This window comes from Typha latifolia, chromosome 2 (assembly GCF_019914945.1).
Source record: "Typha latifolia isolate L0001 chromosome 2, TyphaL0001v2, whole genome shotgun sequence".
Lineage (NCBI taxonomy): Eukaryota > Viridiplantae > Streptophyta > Magnoliopsida > Poales > Typhaceae > Typha > Typha latifolia.
Window position 1 is genome coordinate 4,456,396 of NC_133087.1, and position 26,977 is coordinate 4,483,372.

At 37.6% G+C, this 26,977-nt stretch overlaps 2 protein-coding genes, 1 non-coding gene and 1 pseudogene across 3 annotated transcripts; all 4 read left to right on the top strand.

Moving 5' to 3' along the window:
* Positions 1-1,877: 1,877 nt before the first annotated feature.
* Positions 1,878-4,777, top strand: LOC140781392 (G-type lectin S-receptor-like serine/threonine-protein kinase SD2-5). The gene has a single exon (XM_073127340.1). The coding sequence runs from the start codon at positions 2,282-2,284 to the stop codon at positions 4,775-4,777; it is 2,496 nt and encodes an 831-aa protein (XP_072983441.1). The 5' UTR covers positions 1,878-2,281.
* Positions 4,778-20,885: 16,108 nt separating this feature from the next.
* LOC140782753 (uncharacterized) lies at positions 20,886-22,026 on the top strand. Its single transcript, XM_073129500.1, has one exon. The coding sequence runs from the start codon at positions 21,134-21,136 to the stop codon at positions 21,848-21,850; it is 717 nt and encodes a 238-aa protein (XP_072985601.1). The 5' UTR covers positions 20,886-21,133; the 3' UTR covers positions 21,851-22,026.
* A 2,031-nt stretch (positions 22,027-24,057) lies between these two features.
* TRNAE-CUC (transfer RNA glutamic acid (anticodon CUC)) lies at positions 24,058-24,130 on the top strand. Its single transcript has one exon. It is a non-coding gene; the product is annotated as a tRNA-Glu (tRNA).
* A 192-nt stretch (positions 24,131-24,322) lies between these two features.
* Positions 24,323-26,510, top strand: LOC140781393 (berberine bridge enzyme-like 27; annotated as a pseudogene).
* Positions 26,511-26,977: the final 467 nt, after the last annotated feature.

Below are 26,977 nucleotides of genomic sequence, written 5' to 3' on the forward strand. Positions count from 1 at the left end.
AATATGAATAACTTAAATAAATTTGAACAACCTATGCCACTCGATACCCCATTTATGTTCCGTGAACTCGTTTAATAAATGTGTTGTATTAGTGTTTAGAAATTCTAACCAAGTATATAAACGGGTCATGCTCATATTTGCATGACATGACATATTGTGTGAGCTAACTCGATCTGTTTGCCACGTCTAGTTTAAAAGGGCATATGTGAATATTTTTCTTAGTTCAGATAGTGTAATAAAATAGTTAGAAAGTATGTGTAAATTAGTGATAGTTTAGGAGATCAAAATAGAAGTATTCCTTAAAAAATATATAAATGGAGGCAAAATAGTTGGGATGAGATCATGGCATTTATAGTGATTCAATGTGCTTATGTGAGATGTCTGCTCATTTTTTATCTTAATCAAAGTGGTAAAATCACTCTCATTGAGTGTATACGATATTATAAATACCATGGGAGTCTAGGTTAATTGAATTTAAAAAAAAAGTTAGAAAATAATTATACAAGAGATAAAAAATTTATGTGATTAAACTAATATGGACCACATCCACAGAGATCGCATCGATTTCACTATGTAGATCACAAGAAAAAATATAAGAAAAAAACCACATAGTGAAACCGTATCTCTCTCTACTTCTCTTGAATCTACAAGATTCACACATCTCTATATATTTACATTCTAATCCTTTATAAGATCTCTCATAATCTCTTATAATATTAAACTATGTTGTGAATTGTAACCCGCTAACTTCCTCTCTTATCTATAGGCTCTGTAGAGAGAGATGTGGGAGTCCCTTCGATTATGATAAACCACATTAGATAGATATTTCTTTCCTATGAACAATTTGCGAAAAAAAGTAATTCGGAGAGCCTCCAATTAAGAATACTAATTAGATTAGGATTTACAAAAATTTGTCTTGAACTCGATTAGTTATATTCATATTTTAGTCTTGATTTTTTTAATAGTAAAATTAATTAAATATAAAAGAGAAAAAAATGTTTGATTACTGAACCAAATTAGGGGTCTCTAAACTCAAAGCAAACATATTAATGTAACAACTTTGGCAAGCTTAATCCAATTAAGTCACCAGTTCAGATGTCCCTAAACTCAAAGCAAACATGTTAATGTAATAACTTTGGCAAGTCTTAATCCAATTAAGTCTCCAGTTCATAATAGCATAGGAAGCGTGTACCCCAGTCATCTTCAATTTGTACTCTTCTATAAAGTAAATCTAGTTTTAAAATCTATCAAATATACCTTGCCGACTAAGTTTCTCTCTTCCTTTCTTCTGTCTTTAGTACCAAATTTAGATCAAACATTCATACTTGCATGTCCCTTTGCTTGTGTAGTTGTATGACTACAATATCTTTGCTTTTATTAATGTATCAGTAAAATAATTAACATCACTCGGCAAAGACCATGCTCAAAGAGATGGAAATTATTTAGAATCTCGCCGACAATTTATCTCTCTTTGACAAAATATGTTTGCATGTACACACAGATATGATAGAAACAAGCAAGATCGCAAGGGAAATGACAATATCGCCTTCCATAGACTGCATTTCCTAAAGCAAAATAATCTGTCAGAGAGCCTGATTTCATACAACAATCAGCTGAATTATTTGTTTGGAGAAGTCTACTGCAGAATTGAAGGTCTGTTTTGTTCTCAATACTTAATGGCATCCTTCAAGAACCTTTCGTAGATCACATTTCCTAAAGCAAAACACTCACTCAGATCTTCTGACTTGATACGAGAATTAATACCGTAAACAAATCATTTGTGTCCAACTAGTTTTCCCTGCTGTTAATTGAAAAGAGACAAGATTCAAACATTTATTTAGCTACATAATGCTACAACACAATCAATATTTGGTCACACGAGCAAAAGCATAGTCTTCTATATCTTCTTTATATTTTTCTATTTGGTAAAGCATATCACATGTTGAGATAATGAGTTTAATAGACAGTTAGAGACAGTAGTACATGGTTTTAATATGCACTGTATTGAATTGTTCTCCTCTCCCGTTGAAAATAAAAACGTATTATTGTATGATCTTAATCTAACAGGCGTACCACTACTTCTCCACTCACACAACTTGCCATGTATCCATTGACAGATAGCTGTATGGCTAATGCAATGTATCTGAGAAATGAGCACTATGAAACGTGGGAGCCTCTCTAGTCTTCCCGCGTAATCAAATTGTTTGGTCATCTTCAACCTTGCGACCTCAAAGTTTGTGATTGCCGGACCACTGCTTCTAAACCAAAAAGTGAGGGAACCATGCATCCTATTCACTGCTTTCTCCTCCTGCTTTCCCTGGCCAACTCCTTGTTCCTCCAAGCCTGGTCCTTGGACTACCCAATTGCTACTCTCTCTTCTCTTTGGACCAACAACAATTCCCTCCCTTGTAATGCTAGCTATCTGGATGGCTCGAAGGTTCGTGCCATCCTCCTCCAAGAAAGCCTTGGAAACTCTGAACCCTCTTTTGCCTGCGGCTTCTTCTGTAATGGCAACTGTAGTGGCTTCCTCTTTGCGGTTTTCACCGTCTGCGGTGGCAGTAACAGCAACATCACCTGCCACAACAGGACTGGCCTCCAGGTCATCTGGTCTGCCAACCGTGACCGTCTTGTTCATGATAATGCCACTCTCCAATTAACTGGAGATGGCGACTTGGTCCTCCGCGACTTTGATGGCGCTGCAGTCTGGTCCACCAACACTTCTGGCAGGTCTGTCTCCGGCATCTATCTGACAAAGTCTGGAAATCTTGTTCTCTATGATTCAATTGGCGCATCAGTGTGGCAGTCGTTTGATCACCCAACGGACTTGCTCATTCTTGGGCAGTCTCTGAAGGAGGGGCAGAGGTTGACGGCCAGTGTCTCCAGCACAAATTGGACCAGAGGTCAGTTCTATATCACCATCCTCGCTGATGGGCTGTATGCATTTGTTGATGCAAGTCCTCCACAAATTTACTATCAAAAGCGAGTCAATGTAACAAAAGCAGTGGATTCAGCATATTCTCAGACAGCAGAGAATAACACAATGCGTGTTACTTTTACTAATGGGAACCTATCAATTTCTGTTGGCCCTGGTACTAAATATGCAGGAATATCATTGCCTTCAGCCTCATCAGCTCAATATATGAGGCTTGAGTCTGACGGACATTTGCGCATTTATGAATGGGATGGTACTTGGAATTACTTAGGTGATGTCTTGCATGTTTACCCTGATGATTGTGCTTATCCCATGGTATGTGGAGAGTATGGAATTTGCTCAAAAGGGCAGTGCAGTTGCCCTAGCGAAACTAGCGATGATTCTGCATTTTTCAGACAGGTCAATGATAGACAACCTAATCTTGGTTGCTCCCTTGTTAACAGCCTGTCTTGCGAATCGATGCAAGATCACCAGCTTCTACTTCTTGACAATGTTACATACTTCAACTTCATGGATGGTTGGGTTACTGATGAAGAAACTTGCAAGGAGGCATGTTTACAGAATTGTTCTTGTAAAGCTGCTTTTTTCCAATATGGCGAAAATGCTTCTAATGGTTCCTGTTACTTGAGGACGCAAGTTTTCTCACTCATGAACAATCAGCCTGAAGTAATTGATCGTAGTTCATCAGCATATCTCAAGGTGCAGAAACTAGGCAAGTCCACATCTTCTAAGGATAAACTGATTTCAGCTATCTCTCATGCATCTTTGGTTATTCTAGTCATCATCTTTGGTACAATCCTTATCATACTGAGGAAAATGAAAGCAACAGAGATGGAAGAGGAGGAGGATTTTAAAGGAGCGGCAGGAATGCCAGCAAGATTCTCTTACAAGCACCTGAAGGAAGCCACAAACAACTTCTGTGAAAAGCTCGGGGAAGGAGGATTTGGGCCTGTCTATGAGGGACAGCTTGGTGATGTTAAAATTGCAGTGAAATGCTTGAGTGATTTTTCTGAAGGAAAAGAAGGGTTCTTGGCAGAGGTCATGACAATTGGTAGCATTCACCACATAAATCTCGTACGGTTGATAGGATTTTGTTCTGATAAATCACATCGGCTACTTGTCTATGAGCATATGAGCAATGGATCACTGGATAAATGGATCTTCAGAAGAAATCGACGTGGTGCTCTTGATTGGAAAACCAGATGCAAGATCATCACAGATGTAGCAAAGGGTCTGTCCTACCTCCACGAAGAATGCAGGCAAAAAATTGCACATTTAGATATTAAGCCAGGGAACATCCTACTAGATGATAATTTCAATGCAAAGATATCTGATTTTGGGTTAGCTAAGCTTATTGACAGGGATCAGAGCCATGTGATGACCAAAATCAGAGGAACACGAGGCTATTTAGCACCTGAATGGTTGACCTCGTCAATTACTGAGAAGGCTGATGTCTATAGTTTCGGCGTTGTCGTCCTGGAAATTGTGAGTGGAAGAAAGAATTTGGACTCTTCTCAGCCTGAAGGAAGTACGAACCTTTTTAATCTACTGCAAGATAAGATTAAAGAAGACAAGTTACTGGACATAGTCGACAGTCAGAGCTCTGATATGCAATTGCATGGTTCAGAAGCAATTGAAGTGATAAAACTTGCTATCTGGTGCTTACAGCGTGACAGCAATAGACGGCCTTCCATGTCACAGGTAGTGAAAGTTCTAGAAGGTGCAACAGATTCAGAATCTAATCTGGACTATGAGTCTATCACTGCAGCTACATCCTTGTCAGGTAAAGGAGATATTTTTGATGGTCCAGATTCTCCATCTGCTTTCCTAACATCAGGAAGATGAAGAGACTTCATATAAGCTAAAGATGTTCTCTTACTATTCTGTTTCCATCTATGGAACATTATCTTGTATTCTTTTATTCTTCTGTTCCTAAACAGCTATTGTACAATATTGCTGGGAGTCTATACTTGTATAGAAGCTTCGTCTATTTTAACTGTCTGAAATTATCTCTTTGATGCAGTTCCTATCTCCAAGATTCCTGATGTGGTGTGTTAGGATCGTAACTTTCTGTCAAATAATGATGGGTAGGAATCCTTACAGATAGAAATGCATTTTATCAATATTGTAGCACAAACATTGTTATATGGAAAAAAGATTAAAAGAAAAAGCATATGTAGAATTTTTTTTATCATATTTCACTATCTACTAAATAGTTCTAGAAGAAAAAATAAGGGAAATGGTACACTGAAACAATGGAATTTACAATATTACTTACTTGCAATAATTCCACAGTTCTTCAAGCTTCCATAGAAAGTAATGCAACTATGGGCGCTCATCTGAATGGAAAACAGGCAAATTATGTTATGGATATTTGTAACCGAAAATTTTGATCAGAGCTATCTCTCTTGTTGATCATCTTGCAGAAGACATATAAATGCTCCAACATCCTAAAATTCTTATATGTGCAGGACATCTACTTTCACGAAGGTGTTGAGGAATCTTTAATATATCAACTTTTCCTTGCTGAACATCTGCTGTGAAACTTTTAAAACTTACAGCATCCCTCTTATTCCTTTGATCACGAGATCAGCCATTAACCCTCAGAAACTCTTGAGAGCAAGATGCAGCACTTGCAGAGAAATCCTTTGGGTACATGTCCCAAATTCGTAATGATGTTCAACTCCACTGCACAGATCAAGTATAGTCGTTTCTGTTTCTTCCGCCATGTCCTCACGGTGCGTTAAATCCCATCAGCTGGTAAAGCAAGATGTCGTGATTTAGCACTTGCAATCAGAAACTAAAATGTTAGGCACAAGAATCCGTTACAAAAAACAAAACAAAAGTCCTACTCGGCATTTCTTCAAACAGGTTGCTCTCATACCCACCTCCTATAAAATACAATAAGTATAGGGGTTAAAGTATGCCTGCTCGCCGCTTTTCTATGCCACAGTATTGTTCGTGTCCCGCTGATCAAGGCAGAACCGTTAGATACTGCCCCCTTTGCGCTTGTCCTTGCCCGAGCTGTGAGCCGTATATATTATTAATGTATATTTTAAATTTTATATTTATTTTATTGTGGCTAGATATAAATTTAGTTCACCTTTTAGAGATTTCATTATATAATAAACATTTTAAACATATCGATATTACTCTTAATATGTTAATAGATATGGAGAGCCAACCCTCGCACTGCTTAGTCTAGACTTCAAATTATATGCATCTCATTTCTAAGCAATCAAATTATTAAATAATTTCTCGACAATATTATTTAAAGTCGGAGTGGAATCCATAACTTTCTTGGCCTCGGAGAAAATACTAACCAACTCTAATAATTCAATCATTTCTAATTTTGTATTTAATAAATATTTTAAAATTCAAGATGAATAATGCCATCCCCTAATCTTCTGCTCCTAATTATCCAAATGTTCCAAGGAAGTTCCTCGTTTATGGGGCTTTCTCTTGACAAAAGAAAAGGGACAAATCGAGATCGCGACAAAGAGGAACAATAAAAGCACAGCCATCCTATTGATAAGACTTGTGGGTCGACGACAACGACGACGACGACGTCGTCGTCGACTTGGTGAGTTGTAGGATGGTAAGGGCGTCATTCTATGAGGGTAAGATGTCAGTTCGCATATCATTCCTTTGGTTAAATTATACGCCTTTCTCTTTAAAGTATTGTTCTCTTTTCCTTAGGATGCATATTATCAATGCTAATGATTCTTTACTGACTGCTAAGCAGTCTATGAGATCACCAGTAGAAGAAATCAAACATAAGAACTATTATTTAAAACCAAGCATCTCATTTAAGAGATTGCTTCAAAATTGTTTCCAATACATTATACATATACACCTTGGTCTACTATTGTTAGCTCTTAAACCAACATCTCATTTACATTCTCCTTTCTTGCTTAGAGTTAAATTTGCTTACTGTGCACATTTGTGAATTGTGATGATCCGTGAATAGAAAACTTAGTGAGATGTAATTTCGGCATCTTGATGACTCAATTCCAAGTCAGCAACTTGGAATAGAAGACCTTCTTTTAGTGATTTTCGATATAATAAATACTTTTCTTCGTTACATAGGATGCATCTGGCAATTAAGTCCAACTGTAGCACAAATGATTAGAACTTGGACCTCTTGATGAATTATCGAGTGCAGTGTGATTGAACTTGGGTTGGCCGAGTTGTCCAAACTTAATTTTCGAAGATGGCTAATTTTTTTTTTAAAAATTTATATCCTACGAGTTTTTAAATTATTAAAAAATATTTAAAAAATAGAATAACAATTATTAGGATAAAAGAAAGTATGGAAGAATTGTGTACTTGTTCATATCCTATTTTACAAGGAACGATTGAGATTGAATTGCTTTCCAGCACACTCATTGCATTACATGGCCCAGCAACTGGTCTTTTTAAAGAGATGGCTTTGTAGTTAAAAATATTGCCAGAATCACGTGGAGTTGATGGCGTTTAAAGAGTACTTGTTGTCTTCATAAGCAACTCCCCAGTAATTTCAACCAAGCAGCTGGAATGCTCCATGTTCTGATTACCAGCATATCTGTCAGGTGTTACTCCAGGGAAAAATTCCAAGCCCAACTTAACTCCATCTGCTTGATATCTCCATCTAATCAAACCCTTGCTTGTAAATAATCTTCATATCCTTTCAATTTTGTTCTCAGAAACAAAATAGATCTGGACAATGTGAATCCATATTTCCATTTAAAAGATCAATGGAAAGTATTTCGCAATTACAAACTATGAAACTGCCCAATAAAAGAATGGGAAAATTAATTACCTCAAAACAAAAATCTCAATCCTGTACACATTCTTGCATTACCTCATCAAAGACCTAACTCAATTCATTGATGACCAGCACCAGAATACCTGCAAGACCAAACCAAGATTTCGTCCTTAAGAACATATATATAACAAGGAAATTATATTGTTGCTACGTTCATTATCTACTGCAAACCTTTCTCCTCCTCCTCCGCCGCCGCCCTTCGCCTGCGATTATAAGCTTCTGGAGCATGTGGTCATTGGTACAAATATGCCCTCGGGAGCCCAAGAAGACGGCGCGGGCCACCGGAGGCGACCAGAGCCCGCTCTTCTCGTATTCGAAATCGAACTCCGATATGTCTGGATACTTGACGAGTAGACCGTCGGAGACTTTTGTTGACACCAATTGGATCTTTCTCGCGGGTGATGATGATGGTTCATGAGATAGGCTTGTAGACCCTGATGAGGTTGAGCTTGAGGTTGGTGAATCAAATGAATGGGCTATGTGAGCTTCTCCCATGGAGTAGAGATAAGGAGAGGGAGAGAGATGAAGAGAGGAATAGGAGATGCTTTGCTTAATTGGTATGTTTGGATGGGGGATATGGGGGAAAAAGAAAGGTTTGTTGAGGAGGGTGGGAGTGGGGAGGGAAAGGGACGTGGATGTCGGTTGTATGAGTTGAATAGTAGAAGTGGACGTGGGAAGCATGATGAGGTGGTCAAATTGCATGTTGGAATTGGTCCACTTGCTTGCTTCTCTTTTATTGGTCTATTTTATGTATTGTTAATTTGTTGGGCAAATAGATTGGGGAATGATATTTACACAGCAAAGTTGTGGTTAGTAGCTCCATTATATTTATGAGGGTTTTTTTTTTTTTTGTTGACATAATTGCACTTAAACCTTTCAAAACATCATACTTGTATTTTCATTACTTAAAAATATTATAATTACTAGTAAAATCTTTTGACTCTTTTCAAATAATTATTATAGTTAATTTTTAATAAATATTTCTAACAAATTATTGTTAAAGTTAACAAGCATATGTTAATTATTAAAATACTCCTCTGTCTTGTAGAATGATTTGTGGCATACATAAAGGGAGATAAAATTTCTTAATACTATGATATATATTGGGTAAAATATTAAATAGCTTTTGAACAATTTTAAATAAGTTATACAAAGATAAAACAGTATTTTGATCTAATTTTAATTATGATTGCCTAAATTTAACTAACAAAATAATATTTTTAAAAGAGTACAAAGATTTCAACTGCAATTATGATATGTTTTAAAAAAAATATTGTAATTATAATATTTTGAAAATTTTAGCAGCAATTAAATAAAATTTCTATATTTATTATTAAGGTTAATTATTCTTAGATTTTCGAAACTTTTGTTTTTTTTTACATGCCCCTCTTCATTAATTTTTTATAACACCTATAATTAATTCCGTAAATTATGTAATATTATTTTTTTGAAAAAAAAATTAAACTTAAACGATTAGAGGTGATAATTCTTTATATTTTATATTTTAATCATTAATGATATTTTAGAGTGCATGAAACAAATGCGAATGCATTTGAGAACATTAGTTATATAAACATGGCCTACATATTTATACTTCACAAATAAATAATATTTGCATACCTATAACTTCCAATGAGTTAGTATGCAGAAGGACAACGAGGTTAAATCATTGATAAGCTAATTGATCTCAACATTAACACACGAAAGAATCATATTACGTACTAGAAAAATATTTCAAAAGGGTAATAGTACACATGATATGAGAAAATAATTTGGCTCCAGCCTAGCGTATATTCTAACAATAAATGGAGACGATCTTCTATTATACTGTATATACCTAAATAGTTTTTCTTAAATCATCACCCATTTCCCCGTTAATTACTAAAACTATGTCAAATTGACGTGTTTGCATATCAATTCATCTTTTCCTAAGGTATAGTTGCAAAATGATGGTCTAACATACCTACCAATTTGAATAACCTAATCTAAGGAAACAAAACATCAACTAACCTTTCCGACAATTATAGAACATTAAAAGAGACAATTAAGGCTGGAAATTATATTAAATTGTCTTGCTTTGGATGCCTTTTGTTTATTATGTATCATATACGCCACAACATAAACTAGATCAGTCTTATTAAAATAGAAGTGGATGATTCCACACTGATGCTATGAATTATTACTCATTTCTATAATATCTCTTCTGAACCTTTTTTTTGATACACATAGACTCTATTATTAAAAAAGTTTCTCATCCTTCTAAACCTTCTAAACCTTTTAATACACACAGTCTTATTCACCATTGAGCTCTAGTTCTCTCCCTATTCTCCTTCGCAGAGATCCCCTTCCTCTCTTACCAATTCTCTGTCACTATCTAATAGAACTTTGAACCTAAAGACAGTATGAGAGAGAGATCCCTCTCTTATCTCTCCTCTCTCTATCAAAGCACATTCCATCGCACGAGCTCCTTCAAAACACTATCTGGAGCCATGTCTGGGGCACCTAGAGAATGTAGAAGCTGCACATAAAGCATTGTTGGTGCGTGCTCCGGCAAACAAGAAGTTGACACAATCACCTTCTTCCTTTTTCGTTCAATTTTACGTAGTTTCCAGAAGAAATAAGTACTACTACTACAACATAGTAGTAGAAAGATTGCAACCAGTACATGTAGCTATTGGCTTATCTTGTGAGGTATATTCTGTGAGTATACGCATCACATTCTATCTCCAAAACATTATAGCATTGGAAAAAAAAAACATATTTGCTTGTGATACCGTATCCTTTTGTTCGTCAGTTGTCCAATTTTCGAGAACTAAGTTGCCTCTCTTTCATCTATTTTCGTCTAATTCTCTGGAGGTGAATGACGCCAACTGATGGCATATACTAATTAATAAACCCACGGTTTGCATAATGACGCAACTGCTACCCACCAGTGCAGTAATTAACCTATCTTAGTTGTGGAAGTTATCAATCCTAGCAACAAATATTTAACTAGATTAGCTTTAGAGACTTGTGGATTGGAGATTTATTAGGAGTTAAAATTTGTTAGGAACACTGCAGCTTGTCGGAAAAGATTAGAATCTTGAGATTTGAAGTTGAGAACTTGGAATGGAGAAGGGTAGGATGGCCAAATGGTTGGGATCTTGCAATAAGATGAGAAGGATATTGGGATTGGAGAAGATGGGATGCCGCTGTAGCTAGTTGGAGAAGTTAAGACATCGATTTTATGAGAAGGAAAGGGTATTTTGGCATACGAAATTCCGTATACTTTTCCCCTTCAAAAAGAAGAGAAATACGCTATATAGAAACTAATATAAGGATATTTGGAAGGTTTTCACTAGCTCGAAAGAGTGAATTTTATTTTTACACATCGAATTTCTTGAGCTATTGAAATCTCTCTCTCTCCTAACATCTTTGATGAAAAAGACTGAAATGCGTCTCCATATAATAGCGGGAGGTTTAGGTGAGTGAGTTAAAATAAGTTATTCTGTTTGTGTTAAATCCTTATTTGCTCTTAAGCGTGCGTCTTGGCTTTATATGATCAAATTGTAGTTGGGCCGGTCTTGCATTGCATGATGGCAATGGCTTGGACTCAAGAATAGGGGTGGAAGAAGAACACTCGTACTCGAAGTAAAAAATGGTGGCACTATAGAACTTGCTCTAACAATAGAGTCATATTAAACGGGTTGAGTCCGGTAAGGTTGGGTAAGATTTTTGCCGGATCAATTTTATCACGAGCACAACCTGATTAATAAATAGATAATATTATAAATAAGATTATGATTTAGATATTAAACGAGTTGTGTTAATAAAATAGAATAATACAATAATGTTTAATATTTTATTATTTTATTATATATAAAAATTAATAGTTAGTGATTTACTCACTCGGTATAAACGATCTACCATACAAATAAAAGGATATCTTTACAAAATTTATGCAACCCACAAATAATATTTTATTCGACCCACAAATGTTAATTTTAACTATTTAACCATACATTCAATTCTAACCAAAATCCATAGAACAACATCCAACATTAAGAAATTTTAGTTCCAACTAGTGATGAACTTCCACCCATCATCCTCGACGCCGGAGGTGTGGAAGGAGTCGCTACTCAACAGCGACATAGATCTTGCCGGCGCTCGCGGCGGTGACGAACTTTTTATGGGGGAAGAGGGTCGGAGAGCGGGAAGAGACGTGGCCAGTCCAAGTGAGGATGGTGACGCCATGGCTGATGAGGCAGATCGAGCGGCCGACGACGATGACGCGAGCATGAGAGAAGGATGGGGATCCATCAGAGATTTGAGGAGAGAAGAGGAGGGGGAAGGCGTGAGGAGATCGTTAGGGAGGGAGGAGATCAAAGCGGTAGGCCGTAGGCAGCTTTGGTGGAGAGGGGCATAGGGCTATGGGGTTTCGAAGATGGTAGGAGAGGTAGATCAAGCGAGAGCGACCAATAGGGATGGCAACATCATGGGCGTGGATGGGGATCGGTCGGAGATCTGAGGAGAGAAAGAGATGGGAATGGGGATCGGATACCTCCTATATATCTGCGACGGCGGAGGCGAGGGGGAGATGGCGGAGGGATGCAACAGAGGAGGACGATGAAGTGGGTCAGCGCATGGGAGCGGTTAGAGATGAAGATGCCATGCATCTTTTCTTCTTCGTCTCTTCCTCTCCTATAAGTGTTACAAGCGAGAAATTCATAAGCTCTAAGCCATGGTTAGAGAAGACTCGTAGAGATAGATGTCGTATAATGATGACAATAGATATGTCATATAACTATTCAAATAATTTACATGTGATAATTTATAATAAAAAATTCATAGAAAGTTAACAAAATGAGTATTTGAAAGATTTTTATTAGTTATTTTATGTGTAGTAAATAGTAGTTTAGGAGAGGTAGATTGAAAAGATTATTGTTAACCATATCACTCATTCGCCCATGTCAGCCAATTACACCTCAGCTCCCTCACCTGTTAAACTCACGCTACCTGTCTTAAATTACAGCCACCTTGAACCTCGGCTTTAAAGTCGCTCTCTTCGATCGGCTCTTCCACTTTCCTACCAAAATCCCTCATTTCTCTTGAGGGAGAAGAGGCCACTGTGTTCTGCACTGGAATCAACAAATGTGGATGATGTTTCTGCAGTAACGAAAGTTGGTTGCTGCTCAACTTAATCTTACTTTCCGAGAAGATCCTTTTGCATCCTAGATTTGTACTATCATCTTTTCGTTGTCTGCATAACTGTTTGTGGCATTAACATTTAGTTTGGTTCTGCCACCATTACTATCTGCTGAGTTGGGAGAGCTTGGTTCTGTTTAGATATATATAGTGCTGTGTTAAAGTCTCTCTGAACTGTGTTCAGACATGGCGACAAATTTGTATGGTCTCAAAGGAATTGCGTAGTCTTTTCAATGGCGACCGAGAGAACGAAGTAATTTGTGTTCGCTTAAATCTGTTTGACTTGGCTCGCACCCTCTTTGACAAAATTCCTTGCCCAATAAGTGTGCATGGCATTGGACGAGGGGGATGTTTGTTTGAAGGAGTCAAGGAGTGAGGACGATGGTTGGAATAGACACTTGATCGAGCAGTTCTATTAGACCCGTTCACTTTCACTTGTGTAATAGGGCCAAATTTAGAAGAAGAATTTTAATTCTAATTTTTAATATCAGAAGAAAAGAGGTAATACCGGTATAAGCTATTTTATTATTTTATTAAATATTAATATTATTTTAAACTAAATGATAAAAATACTCTTAATTATATATAAAATAATAGTAGTAATTATGTGCTATCTAATAAGGGTAAAATAGTAGTTTTAAATTCTTATTAAATTAATTTTTAAAAGTCGTATAGATAAGAGAAAAGAAAATAATATATAATTATATACGAAAAAGTTAAGTTGTTAATTACTACATCAAAATAAAGAGACTTATTTTAGAACAAATTTTCTTTTTATATTTCACAATAAGTTAAGACTCGTTAGTTTTGAGTTTAATGATCCCTGAACTGGTTAATGAATCCTAAATATTTTTTTCATACTTAATTAAATTTATTCTTAAAAAATTAAGACTGAAAAATAAATTAACTAATCTGAGTTCTGGCTGAGCGTTATGTCAATGGAATTTGAGTTTGTCATTGTGGGATACCAATAGACTCGTAAGAGGTTGTCGCAGTGGATGGTAATAAAGTCGGATAAAAAAATGGCCATTGATATTTTGGGCGGTACTTCGCCATGTCCAACATCTTTGTGCAGGAGATCTATTGAGAGACACTCTTGGTTGGAAGGGTGTCTTTTTCATTTATCTCAAGAGATTGTAATAAGAGGGAGGATAGTTTAAGTAAGGAGGCCGTGCAACGAGTGCGTAATGGCGATGTCCATAACGTGTTCGACAATAGAAATAAGCTCTCGTATACTAGTATAAAAAGTTTGTAGCTATACTAGCATTGATACGCCATCACTAATAACTGCTTTGAGACGAATATTCTTAGTTTTTCTTAGGTTGCATGCAGCAAGCTAAATATTTGTTGGCAATGCAAGATTGAGCAGTTTTGCTGATGGTGCATCACATTTTTCGCAATATTAATTTCATATCTTTTCATTGTTCTACGAGTATTTGTAACATCTGTGATCGTTTTTTCATCAGCTCAAGCAGATACTAGAACCCATAAGATAAAGGTGTAACGGAAGATTAATTTGTGCATATATCTGCTTAAAAGTACCTCATGCTAATGGGGTGAGTTATAGTTGAGTCCGAGAAGTGATTTCCAATGTCAGTCTCAAAACTATTAGCATGAACTATTCACAAAATTTTGACCACCCACATGATATTATATATATATATATATATATATATATATATATGGGTGGCAAATGAACATTTAATACCTTCCTGGATACTGCATTTTGGAGGAGAGAAGAACAGAAGACTGTGGAATTGAATCGCAGGGCGATTCTCCTTTGGCATGAATAGCAGCAGCATAAAGCATTGCCTGCTTTGGCTTCATGCCAGTGGAGAACTGCCCTGTAATTCTCATACCCCACATGCTCGAGTCATTTCGTCGAACACTTGCCACAAAGTTATAATGCAGCGACTTTATTGCACTCCAAATCTGGATATGCTACTGGATATGCTCACCAGATAGAACTATTCTTGGGAGCTTCCTTCCCTTTCTGAGTTGCACCTGAGAATGTGCTCATCCTCTCAGCATTTCAGCTAAAAGCTACACTCTTCTTTTATTCACACAATCTGTTGAACAATAGCTTTAGATGACCAAGTATTTTAACATATACGTATGTAATATGTATGCATGCATGTCAAATTCTTGTACGCGCGATCGTGTTCATGATCTCTTGCATGAATGCATGGCATGCTGTACCTTCTGAAGACATATCGATCAGTGGATCCACAAGCGAATCGCCTTTACGTCCTCATGACAGCCATGAGGGCTATGCTTTGTGCGCGAACTCTTGGTTGTCGTCGAACATCCTCATGGCATTTCTGATTCGATGCTCATCATCAGTGTCTGCGAAGATTGTAGATCAGGTACTTTCAAAGTATTAGTGCTCTATATGCAGAAAAGAAAGAGACTTTACCGACAAGGAGGGAACAATTAGGGCCTCCGAATAGCCGCATAACAGATCTAGGAGAATGGAATTAGGTATCAATCTCAAATCATCCAAGAGATAAGAACTTCAAAGCGACCACTACGCTTCCAAAGTCAAAAAGAGTGAGATTATGTTCTTTTATATCTCTATGTGCCTCCTACATATGGTGGGGGAAATAGAGTTAAACTTCATATCAAATATTTGATGAGAGATCTTATATTTTGCTTTTCCACCTTGGAATTAATCAGGAATTTACAGATCTCAAGGTGAACTCGTGGCTAGATTAATATTCGATATTCTTTACTGAAGCTTAATTAACATAAACTCTCTACAGCATATAGTTCTACACGAACGCCACACAGATATACTCAAATACGTACGCACACAGATAAGCATGCATGCATGTACGTATAACAAAACTAGATTAGAAGGCAAATTGCGATCCATCTTAATTACGACCCTTCTGACTTTCTCCCAAGTTAATTTGTTGAACATAACATTCCAGAAGCATATGATCTCTTCCCTATCTACACAAGAAATAGGATATATAAAAATAAAGGGAAATTGATAATAATAAAAAAACAAATAATATTTTGCTTTTTTATTATCTTTTACACCCTATCTCATAAGTATTTATCATTTAACCCTTGTAATTTGGATTTAATGCCTAAAAGATACCGTGAGTTAAATTTAACAATAATAGATGAAATATAGAATATTTCAGTAATTTTAAAAATAAAAAAGAAAATACCCAACAAAATCACTTATGAGCCACTTCATCATCTTCTTGATTTCTTCCCTACTTTTTCCTCCCCTACTCCATTAAACATATATTATTACTCTTTTTTTTAACATCTCTCATCCATTCTCTCTCCTACCCATCTCAATTTTTGGACGTCAAAGAGGCAAATGATAAAGCGGCCTCAGCTCCTAATCTTCTTCCCCAAATTCCACACTCTCCGACAAGATTCTGCATCGAGATTGCTATTGCTTACCAGTTGAGATAAGGTGGAAAAGGTATGAGAGGATAGATTAGGTACTGTCAAAGGAGATGATATGGCATTTAACTTAACTTAGATTAATTGATTACTTAGGTGTATAAATATTAGTTTATATCTATAATTAAGTTAACTAATGTATATAATAATTTTCGATTAAGAGAATCAATATTAGAGTATTTTTTTTAGGAATAATACTCATAAGATAGTGCATAAATGATAATAAAAATAAAATATAAGGTATTTTTTTAATATATTATCTTAGAATTAGACAAAATATTAGTGATACATGTTGATGCTATGTAAGCCAATCATTTTCACCACATGCATAGATAGAAGAACAAGACAACTGGACGTGATAACATGATATCCACGTCCTCAAAGTTAAATTTTTTTTTTTTGATCATTCATGAGCCCGAAGGCTAGATATGGGCTGGACAAAGGACCAAGACTCCCTAGATACAGAGGCACTTTAGGCCCCACCGAACTCTTTAGCTATCTAGTCTAGGCTTCAAGCCATATGCGTCGCCGAACAATTGCTTCGAATCAAACGCCGTCGAGACCTGCTCCAAGCCGTTGCGTTGTCAAGTTGTTCTTCCAAGCTAACCGCACTGCCGAGCCATCAACCGAATCGAGCAAAGCCACCAAACTACCAACCACCAAACAATTTCTCCACAATATTGCTTGGAGTTGGAGTTGAACTCATGACCTCCTTGGTCATGAGCAAGATATCTACCAACTCTACTAGAGTTGGTTGGTTTCCTCAAAGTTAAATTGCTTCGAGATATGCGAATATATAGTTTCAGTACTGAGAGGAGATCGTCTACAACCCTAATTAACTGGAACTTTCTGCAGTCGGGAGTCATCAAGCATGGCATTCTTGGCAACCGATCATGAACTGCCAGGTGCCCTGAGTGTAGCAAGCTCATCCATTAGTGGGCCGGAGACGTAGGATCTGCTCCCTTTCAGAGTATAACTTTTAACTCCTTGATGCTTATAAAAAAGCTAAAGAAGAGTGCATCAAAACTTAGGAAAGATCAAGGCGCCGCATCACAAAGTGCGAGCTGTGGATTGCTGGGGTTCATCTCCTTCGGCAGGGGGGGAGCTTGCTACTAGCTACTACTTATTTTGCATGTAATAAAAGAGTAGCACCCATCTAGAGCTAGCCCACTGCCAAAGGAGATTTGCCCAGCAATCCATCTCTGCAGCTATAGTCTCTCTCTCTCTCTCTCTCTCTCTCTCTCTCTCTCTCTCTCTCTCTCTCTCTCTCTCTGGTAGTATATAGGGAACTTAATAAGTTTTTATATGTGTTAGTAGTTGGGATTATGTTACTGTTTTGGTAGACGTTTGGGTTTATCTTGTTTTGTTAGTAGTTGGGATTATGTTTTATTGGTGAATTAATGTTGGTCATTAGGGTGATTGTTTTGTTAGAAGTTGTTAGCAGGGTTCGTTGATGATCCATTTGCTGTAACTAATTTTTTTATTTTTGATTTTGTGGTGTATCTTGGTGGAAGATCACTACTAATTAAATTTCAATGAAACATAAGCTGTGGCTTAATTTGTAAAAAAATAAACTTTTTATATGTAATCAGCTGAATTTGATAAAATCTTTCTATTTAGCACCTTGTGTTATTTGGCTTATTCTGCTTGGAACATGGTATTTTTCATTATTTATAAATATAGTTTTTTTTTTCATAACGTAAATACTTCAATATCCTAATTGATCCCTAATGTTAATTTTAAGACAATAGATATATTTATCTGGTTTCTTTTTCTTTTAATTAGGTACTGGTTTCCCAATACCTCTTTAATTATGAATTTATTCATCACAAATTTAAGGACTAGAAAGTTATTAATATCTCTTGTCTGAAACACATCTCCTTTATCGGCTTGAATATATAAAGATAACCATTCACTAAAATGTTAGATTCAAATCCGTCTTATATGATTCAAAATATTAAGAATTACTTTAACCCTCTCTCTCCAATTAATATTAAATCTGTTTTGTCTCATGATGTGCTTAAAAACTGAACTCAATGCTTTTTTTTTTTGAAAGATAGGATTCAAATCCATTATATTGATTCATAACCAGTATGTAGTTTAATTTAAATTTGTTCACATAACATAATTTTCTTTATATCTGCAAGTCCATTGATAGCTAGATTTGTTTTTTTTTTTTTATATTAAACACTCGTATGGAAAGGAGAGTATGGAAGAAGAATTCACTTCATAAATATATTCAAACAACAACATGAATCAATTAGAAAAAAAAAAGACAACCTAGGTAAAATCTTAATCCTGACAGAAAAGAACTGATAAGGTGATACCCAAAGTTTTTGTTACTTCTTTCTTTCAAACCCGATCGACCATTGGGTCCATCTCCTCCTTTTTACTTCAAACGAATGATAATATTATTGAGTTAGATTAGATTGGATTTGATCTGAATCAGATTCATGATCTGCTTGGCTCATACCAAGTTAACAGGGGGCTTAATTATTGGTTATGCCATAAATATTGTTAAATTATACGATCTCCAAATCAAAAGCTTGGAGCCAAGTTGAATTCATTTAATCCAGGAGACAAATCGAGTCAATTTCTACCGAGTTCCTTAGCTCTAGATGATAAATTTGAATCCCTTTCCATTGACTCACGAGATAACAATCTTTTTGTGACACTCGTGGCATTAGAATATAATCTCATAGGCGCCGTTACTTTCATAATGAGGTGCACCCATGCGCAATTTTTTTAATAAGTCCATAAACATCATATCATTTATTTTAATATATCGATTACAATTTGATACAAATGATGATAAAGAAAAATAAGACAAGAGCCCTAAAAATAAGCTCCACACTTGGCTATAGTACAAACTGAACAACAGTTAATATAGGTATTATAATAATAATTTAAGTATAAAAAAAACAGAGAAGATAGAGCAAAACTCTAATAGCAAGTCTTTCACTTACCCAACCGACAATACTATATGTAGAACAACATGCATTATTTGCAAGTGATACATTGTGGAGAGTTTACTCGATAGCGTTCAACCTGTTAGCTCATCTAATAAAAAAATATTAGAAGAAATTATAATTTACACTTTTACAGTTTAACCTGATTTTAATTTACCATATGTATTTCAAACTTAACCATTTTAAGACGTAAAAAAAAACCTTAATTAACCCTATATAAATATAATATAATTTAATAATAGTAGAAGTAATTTGTTCAATTTGTAATTTATTCATAGTGAGAAATATTGGTACTAATAAAACAGAGTACTAAGGTATGCCAGCTTTGCCGTGCACCAATGTATGATGCAAAAAGCTCACACCACACGTTCGTCTGAAAGATTGTACATTTTCTGGGGTCATGCAGGCACATAAAATTGAAAATAAGATAAGATTGATATCCGATGTTTACGTATTCTTAACTTGTCCTTTGACGTTAGGCTGTACCAAATATTGAGACATTTATTACCTTGGATTAAAAAAGAAAAGAAGGGATAGATACCCTTCTGGTTAAAACCAAAAGTGTCCTTATTTTGAACCTATGTGTATCGAAAAGAGGACAAAATTAAGGACATTTTACTTAAGCATTACGATATCAAACTTACGTAGGGCATATGATTTTCAGGAGCCATCGCGTTTGACATTTGAACAATTGAACTTATTGACCTTGAAACGCAAAAGCCGTCCTTGAATCATCATCGTCTTCATCTCTTTTGTTTAGTTCTTCTCAGGTGTTCCAAAATTGGAGTCCTCGTGTTCCATCTCTACGAATATACGTGGGTCCACGGTCTCTCGTCATTCTCCGTCAGTTAGTTCACAGATCCATTTCTTTGTTTTCTTCCAAAAGATTTTCTCACATATGGCAGGTGATACGTTCCATCTCTCTTAATTTCTCCTGCAATTTTTAGTGCACATGCTCACCTGGAAAGCTCACTCACTCGTGTGACACATTGATCCCGTTCACCAGAAAGATTAAAATTTATTAGTTTTGGAGGAGTAATTACGCCTCATCCAATCCTTTGTATTATAGAAGGCAAAGAAGAGTCAAATTTGGGTCATAAGATAGTATATAACTTATTATATTGAGAATATATATAATAGTGACCAAACTATAATGTGTATTAATGCAACTTACTAGGAGGTAGCAAAACCTTTGAACATATTATGTAGAGAAGTCTGAGGTAAGGACGAGTCTCGTAGAATATTCTTCAACAGAAAACTGCTAACTCGCCCACCGATCTGACACAGTGCTATGGAATCCCAAGTTCCTAACCCGATAAGCTATTGAGGAATGAGGATTAGTCCTAAAAAGACATTGGATCCGGATCCAGAAACCTACTTAATGAAACTGATCCGAATCCAAATTGGATCTTTAAGATGTTCGATTTGGATTAGGTGATCAATCATAAGCTAGAAATCTTATTACAACCCTCTATTACCAACCAGTCGTTTTCTTCTCAACCACCCCAGAATCTTCTAATTAATCCCAAACTCTTCCGTGCACATCAAGTATAACAACATCCTCGCATAAATTTTCTCTTGTCATCCGCGTTACTGCATGTCAAAATTAATCACAGTTCCAAAACCACGTGCCAAGTCAAACTCTTAATCCAAATTAGCACCATCGTGGATCATTCGTGGTTAGACTCTAAACCACAGCGGCAATTGTTGCCAAATATAAATATAAAAAATAATAGCTATAAAACCCAACCAAGCTCTTATTTTTCCCCATCTATTTCTTCTTTCGTTAATTAATCTCCTAATTGTTCTTCCCCAATGGAAGACGAACCCAATCACGATTCCATCCTCACCCTCTTCGACCTCTACTGGTTCCACCGCCAAATCCTCCTCCATCCACCGCCACCGCCACCGCCACCGCCACCTCCCAGTCCACCACCAGACGTCGCGAATCCCGAGGAAGCCGAATCCAACGGCTCGCGAAGCCGCCACCGCCGTTCTCTCAGCGACGAGGGCGACCGCTTCGGATCACTCCGGATCCGAACACCCAAACTCCAAACCATCCTCTCCGGCAAAGAGGCCCCGGCGGAGGATTCCTCCTCCGCCGCATCTTCCGCCGCAGCTGGCGATGGCGACGGGGCCGGGGAGCTGCGGATACGGCGGTGGAGGAGGAGGAGGAGGGGAGGGAAGAGCAGTAGGAGCTTAACGGATCTGGAGTTCGAGGAGCTAAAAGGATTCATGGATCTAGGGTTTACCTTCTCGGACGCGGATGCTAAGGCGGATCCGAGGTTAGTGGAGATTGTGCCGGGGTTGAGGAGGAGGGAATCGTCGGCGGTGAAGGAGGAGGACGGCGGCGAGTTGGGAGAGCCGGTGGTGAGGCCGTACTTATCGGAGGCGTGGGATGCCAGGAGGGAGGAGGAGGAGGAGAGGAGATATCTGTTGAGGAATTGGCGGATTCCGGTGGGCGGAGAAGGGCAGGATTTGAAGGAGCATTTGAGGGTTTGGGCTCACACGGTGGCCTCCACCGTCCGATAACAGCTGTTACTTTTTTTTTTCCTCTTTTTCACCCATGAAAATTTTCTTTTTTCTTTCTAGTGTTGCCGCATAAATTTGAGCTTTAATTGTATATAACGAGATAGATCAAGTTCTGTTATGTGAATTGTAAAATTTGAAAGGAATTACAATGGACAAGGGAGGGTTGTATCCATAAATTTGCGAAGGTGTTATTGTTTACTTGCAATTGACCTTCCAGGATAATGCCAATTGCAAGGGATTATTAGAAGGTCCTCAAATTATTATTTCTTCCGCGTTGGCGAATGGGATTAAGTTGCTTATCTCAACGAGGATCCACTATTCTACAAACATATCTGCTAGTGGAAAAATAAAAATGCGACCTTTCCCGATGGAAACAACTGGGGGGTCTTTTTATAACATAACTTGTAATGTTTTCGCCATCGTTTAAGTTAAGCACGACGTAACAGTGGCACTATAACACGTCGAACGATTCGGCGCTGCCTTCGGGCCCACCACAATTACAATACGATGGATGTCCGTACGTCTGCCTCGAAAACCGTGAGGGAATATATGTAGGCGTGGAAACAAGGACAGGAAGTTTATCCCATTAGAGCACAGTGCCCATTGGATTGATTACTCCCAGCAGTGGCATATTCTTTTTCTTTTTGTGTGTGTGTGTTAACGTCCATAGACATGATTCTGTTTAAAGGTGATTTGTCCAATCTTTTGTGATACAATTTTTTATTACTAGATTGGTTCGATTATAAGCCGCTAAGGTTAAAAAACTAAACCCTAACTAAATGAGCATTCCTGCACAGTAGAGGTAATAGACCAATTGATAAATGTAGTCTACACGTTGACAGCCTTCACGATAGAGAGGCAAACAACGAGGAATTGATGTTTTGATAAGATGCCATGAGCTTAAGGCCTTTAAGCACCGATACGGGCCATAAGGCCTCCCCTATGTATGTGAAGACACTTCGAGCATTGTGCACCACATTAGGGAAGACACTCACGAGAAGGCCAAACCACACCAATATTGCTTCCTCTCCGAGTAGCATCAACTAGAGAGGTGACTTCGCCACATGAATGCAGGGGGAGAACTAGACATCGGAGTTGGAGGGAATCAACAGGTTCAGTGACAGTAGAATTCAAGCCTGAGACCGAGGTCAGGCGCAAACCATACATGGGCTAAGTGAAGTGGCATTTAAGGAGTAGATGCTCAACCGTTTCAGGCCCAGGTCTGTAGAGGGAACAGTTCGCATCAACTGCATGTTGGGATTCGACGTCTAAGTCACCGCCACACAAACTTGTCAAGGCGAGAGGTGGCTGCGCAGCTAGGGAGAAACGATTGCGAAAAGCATATGCTGTGCAACATCAGGCCAGAGAGAAAGTGGACTCTATAAGCTGCTTGTTCCACAACACATCAACCATGAAATCGTCGACCTGGTTGGGATATGAGACAGAGGATGGAGAGAGTTTTCACCAATTCCAACAATCCGTTCAAGGTAGTGGTGAAAACGGGTCGGATTAACTCCGACCCGACCCGCTATCCGATCCGACTCGGATCGGATTCGGATAGAAAATTTCTATCCGATTCGGATTCAGATTCGGATACGGATAGAATTTTTGAAAAAAATTCGGATACGGATTCGGATACGGGTCAGATATATTTTTCGGATTCGGATACGGATATCGGATATCCGTTTATAAGCATATTTTTTTAAATGATTTACAGTTTTTAGTTTGCTTATTTAAATAGTAAGTATTAATATTATTACTAATAATACGTTATATATTATTTATAGAGATTAATTTCTCTAATTTTATATATTTGACATACAAAAAAATTATTTGTTATAAAACTCTTAATAATTTTGTGTTAATTATATTTAAATAAAATGTTATAATTATTTTAAATTTAATCAATATTCGTTTAAGATCCGATCTTTTATCCGAAAATTATCCGTATCCGTTTAGTTAGGATAGTGGTTTTAAATTTTACTATCCGTCTAATATCCGTATCCGAATCCGTATCCGAACTAAAAATACGGATCCGGATATGAGTTGAAAACTATCCGATCCGTATCCGATCCATTTTCACCCCTAGTTCAAGGCCTTCCTGAGACTTTCCCTAAGATGCATGATGGAATACTAAGGTCCACGAGCTGGAATAGCTTCTGCCAGTGTGCTAGTCCATAAAGAGTAAAGTTGTTAGCATTTCAAAATCCGTTGTAGTCTAGTTGGTTAGGATACTCGGCTCTCACCCGAGAGACCCGGGTTCAAGTCCCGGCAACGGAATATGTTTTTGAACTTATTCCTACTACCTGGCTCCTCTGAACTAGAGGAATATGCACATGATAATTGATCACAAATAAGATTTTCTCCATAATAGAAGTTAAGTCTGATTGCCAACCTAACCTAACCACCGATTGATTATTTTAATAATGAAAATGATTGTAACAAAGAATCTTCAATTCTTTGTCTCTTTACCCTTATCTCAATCTATCTAACTTGGTTTGGGAGAGAAGCTGAGAAAGGTAGCAGAAGATGGCAACAGTCTCCATTCTCCATTTCCTTGTTCTCCTTCTACGCCTTTCAATCTCAACATCCTCTCCACAACAAGCCCATGAGAGCTTCCTCAACTGCCTCTCAATCCATCTCCCCGGTCACAACTTATCTCAACTCATATACACACCAAACACCCCTTCCTACTCCTCCCTCTTGCTGTCCTCCATCCAAAACCTCAGGTTCACCTCCTCGGCAAACCCTCTCCTCATCATATCTCCAGAAGACGCACTTGCAATCCAAGCGTCAGTCATCTGCTATAAAAAAAACACAGCTTGCTGATAAGAATTCGCAGCGGGGGGCACGACTACGAAGGCCTTTCCTACCGCTCCGACGACGGAGACGGCCGCTTCGTTATGCTTGATCTTGCGAAACTGCGGTCCGTGAACGTAGACATACGGCGGAGCACTGCATGGGTGCAGTCTGGAGCCACCATTGGTGAATTATTTTACAAGATAGGTAAAAGTAGTAGGTATCATGGATTTCCAGCTGGCTCTTGCCCCACAGTCGCCATCGGCGGCCAGGTCAGCGGCGGCGGTTTCGGGAGATTGTCGAGGAAATATGGAATGGCTGCAGACAGTGTCTTGGATGCTGAGTTAGTTGATGCAAATGGGAGGTTATTGGATAGAGCATCCATGGGGGAGGAACTCTTTTAGGCAATTAGAGGAGGGGGCGGAGCAAGCTTTGGGGTTATAATCTCATGGAATCTAGGACTCGTTGGAGTTCCTCACAATGTCACTGTTGTAACCTTGCACAAGACCAAGAAGAATGAAGCGATTCAACTAGTGTACAAGTGGCAGTACATTGCTCACAAGCTTCATGAGGATTTGTACCTCAAAGTTGATATAATATCTAAGCAGGGCAAAAAGAGGGGAGCAGAGGCAGTGTTCACGGTCTTGTTCCTTGGACGGTGGAGCGAGCTACTCTACCATATGGAGAAGTGCTTTCCAGAGCTGGGTGTGGAGAGAGAAGAGTACAGGGAGATGAGCTGGATTGAGGGATCTTGATTTGGGTAAGAATGAGAAGGGCAATTCTAGCTACTCAAAAGCTCAGGCTTGGGGTCGGAAGTACTTTTTCTCTTTCTGTCTCTCTTTTGTTAAAACCCAAAAGTAGTAGAAGAGAAAAAGCCTCTATAACAAGTTGCATGGATTCCCTGCTGGGATTTGACGGACCGTCGGCGTTGGAGGCCATACAAGCGGCGTCGGATTTGGGGCCATGTTAAGGAAGTACGGTCGCCGGCGGCAAACGTCATTGATGCGGCGACTATTGACGTGAATGGAAAGGCCCTTGAAATGGATTGATTCAATGGGGGAAAGAGCTATTCTGGGCAAATAGAGGAGGGGAAGGAGCGAGATTTGAGATTATACTTCTTTGGAAGCTCAAGCTTGCTCACTTTTTAGGTACGGTCACGGTGTCCACTATCCGCAAGAGATTAAACGAGGATGCTATAGAACTTGTAAGCAAATGGAAGCAAGTAGGCATCTGACCTCCATGAAGACCTCTTCATCAAAGATTCAAAGTTGTCATACAAGCAGAGGAAGCTCTGTTCAACTCTCTCTTGGGCGATTGGACGAGCTCCTCCATTTGATGAATGAGAGCTTCCCAGAGCTGGGAATGGAGAGAAGTGACTACAAAGAGATGAGTTGGATTTAGTCTATTTTTTTACTACTTTTCCTCCTATGATGAGCACAGGCCTATGGAATTCCTTCTGGATAGAGCTTCCGAGCCAAAGAACTTCTTAAAGGTTAAATTGGACTATGTTAGAGAACGGAATCCGAATCTTTGGGGGAAGGATTTGGAGAAGTTTTCTTGAAGAAGGGGCATGAATTCTTATCCTGGTAAGATGAGCAACATTTCAGAGTCAGCAACGCCGTTTCCTCATAGGAACGGGAATTTGTACAACATCCAGTTTTTTGTAGAGTGGAAGGAGAATGGAACAGTGGCAGCCAACCATCGGTGTAAGGAGAAACAGAGGGTTTAGGTAGAATAAGAGTTAGTGAAGTTAAATTGTTAATGGTTCAGGTTGGATATATTGGCTTGGTTATTGCTTATTATTTACTAACAAATTATATATAGTATATGGTAAGCAGTCACTATCTTTTGACTGTTGTTATATCCGATATATTACTTATAAATGTATCTGTATCAAGAATATGCAGTAATTTTACATCTTTATCAAACCGGATTTGAATTTAAATGCGGGACATAATTAATCACTTAATCCAATTAGTTTTCGCCTTTATAATCATCGTGGATGTAGCAAAGTAATTACATAATAGGAAAATATTCAAATGACACGCTATATTTTTATTATTTTTTATTAACATCTTATATTTGAAGATTTGGTAACTAGAACTTCTCTTCTTCTTCTTTTTACCATAATTTCTATACAATGTCCTACTATTACTTTGGTTGACTAAATTACCCTTAAAAAAGTTTAAATATTGACCAACTTTTTTATTGACATATATCACCCTAGCCACCCCACAAAATAAAAAAATATTTCACTAAAGAGTAATTTTTATATATTTTAGAAGCTATCTTTACTATCTAATAAAATATTTTTTAGTTGATAACTAT

Excerpts from the sequence above, each read along its gene's own strand:
- LOC140781392 (XM_073127340.1), top strand. The coding sequence starts at position 2,282 with ATGCATCCTATTCACTGCTTTCTCCTCCTGCTTTCCCTGGCCAACTCC.
- LOC140782753 (XM_073129500.1), top strand. The coding sequence starts at position 21,134 with ATGGAAGACGAACCCAATCACGATTCCATCCTCACCCTCTTCGACCTC.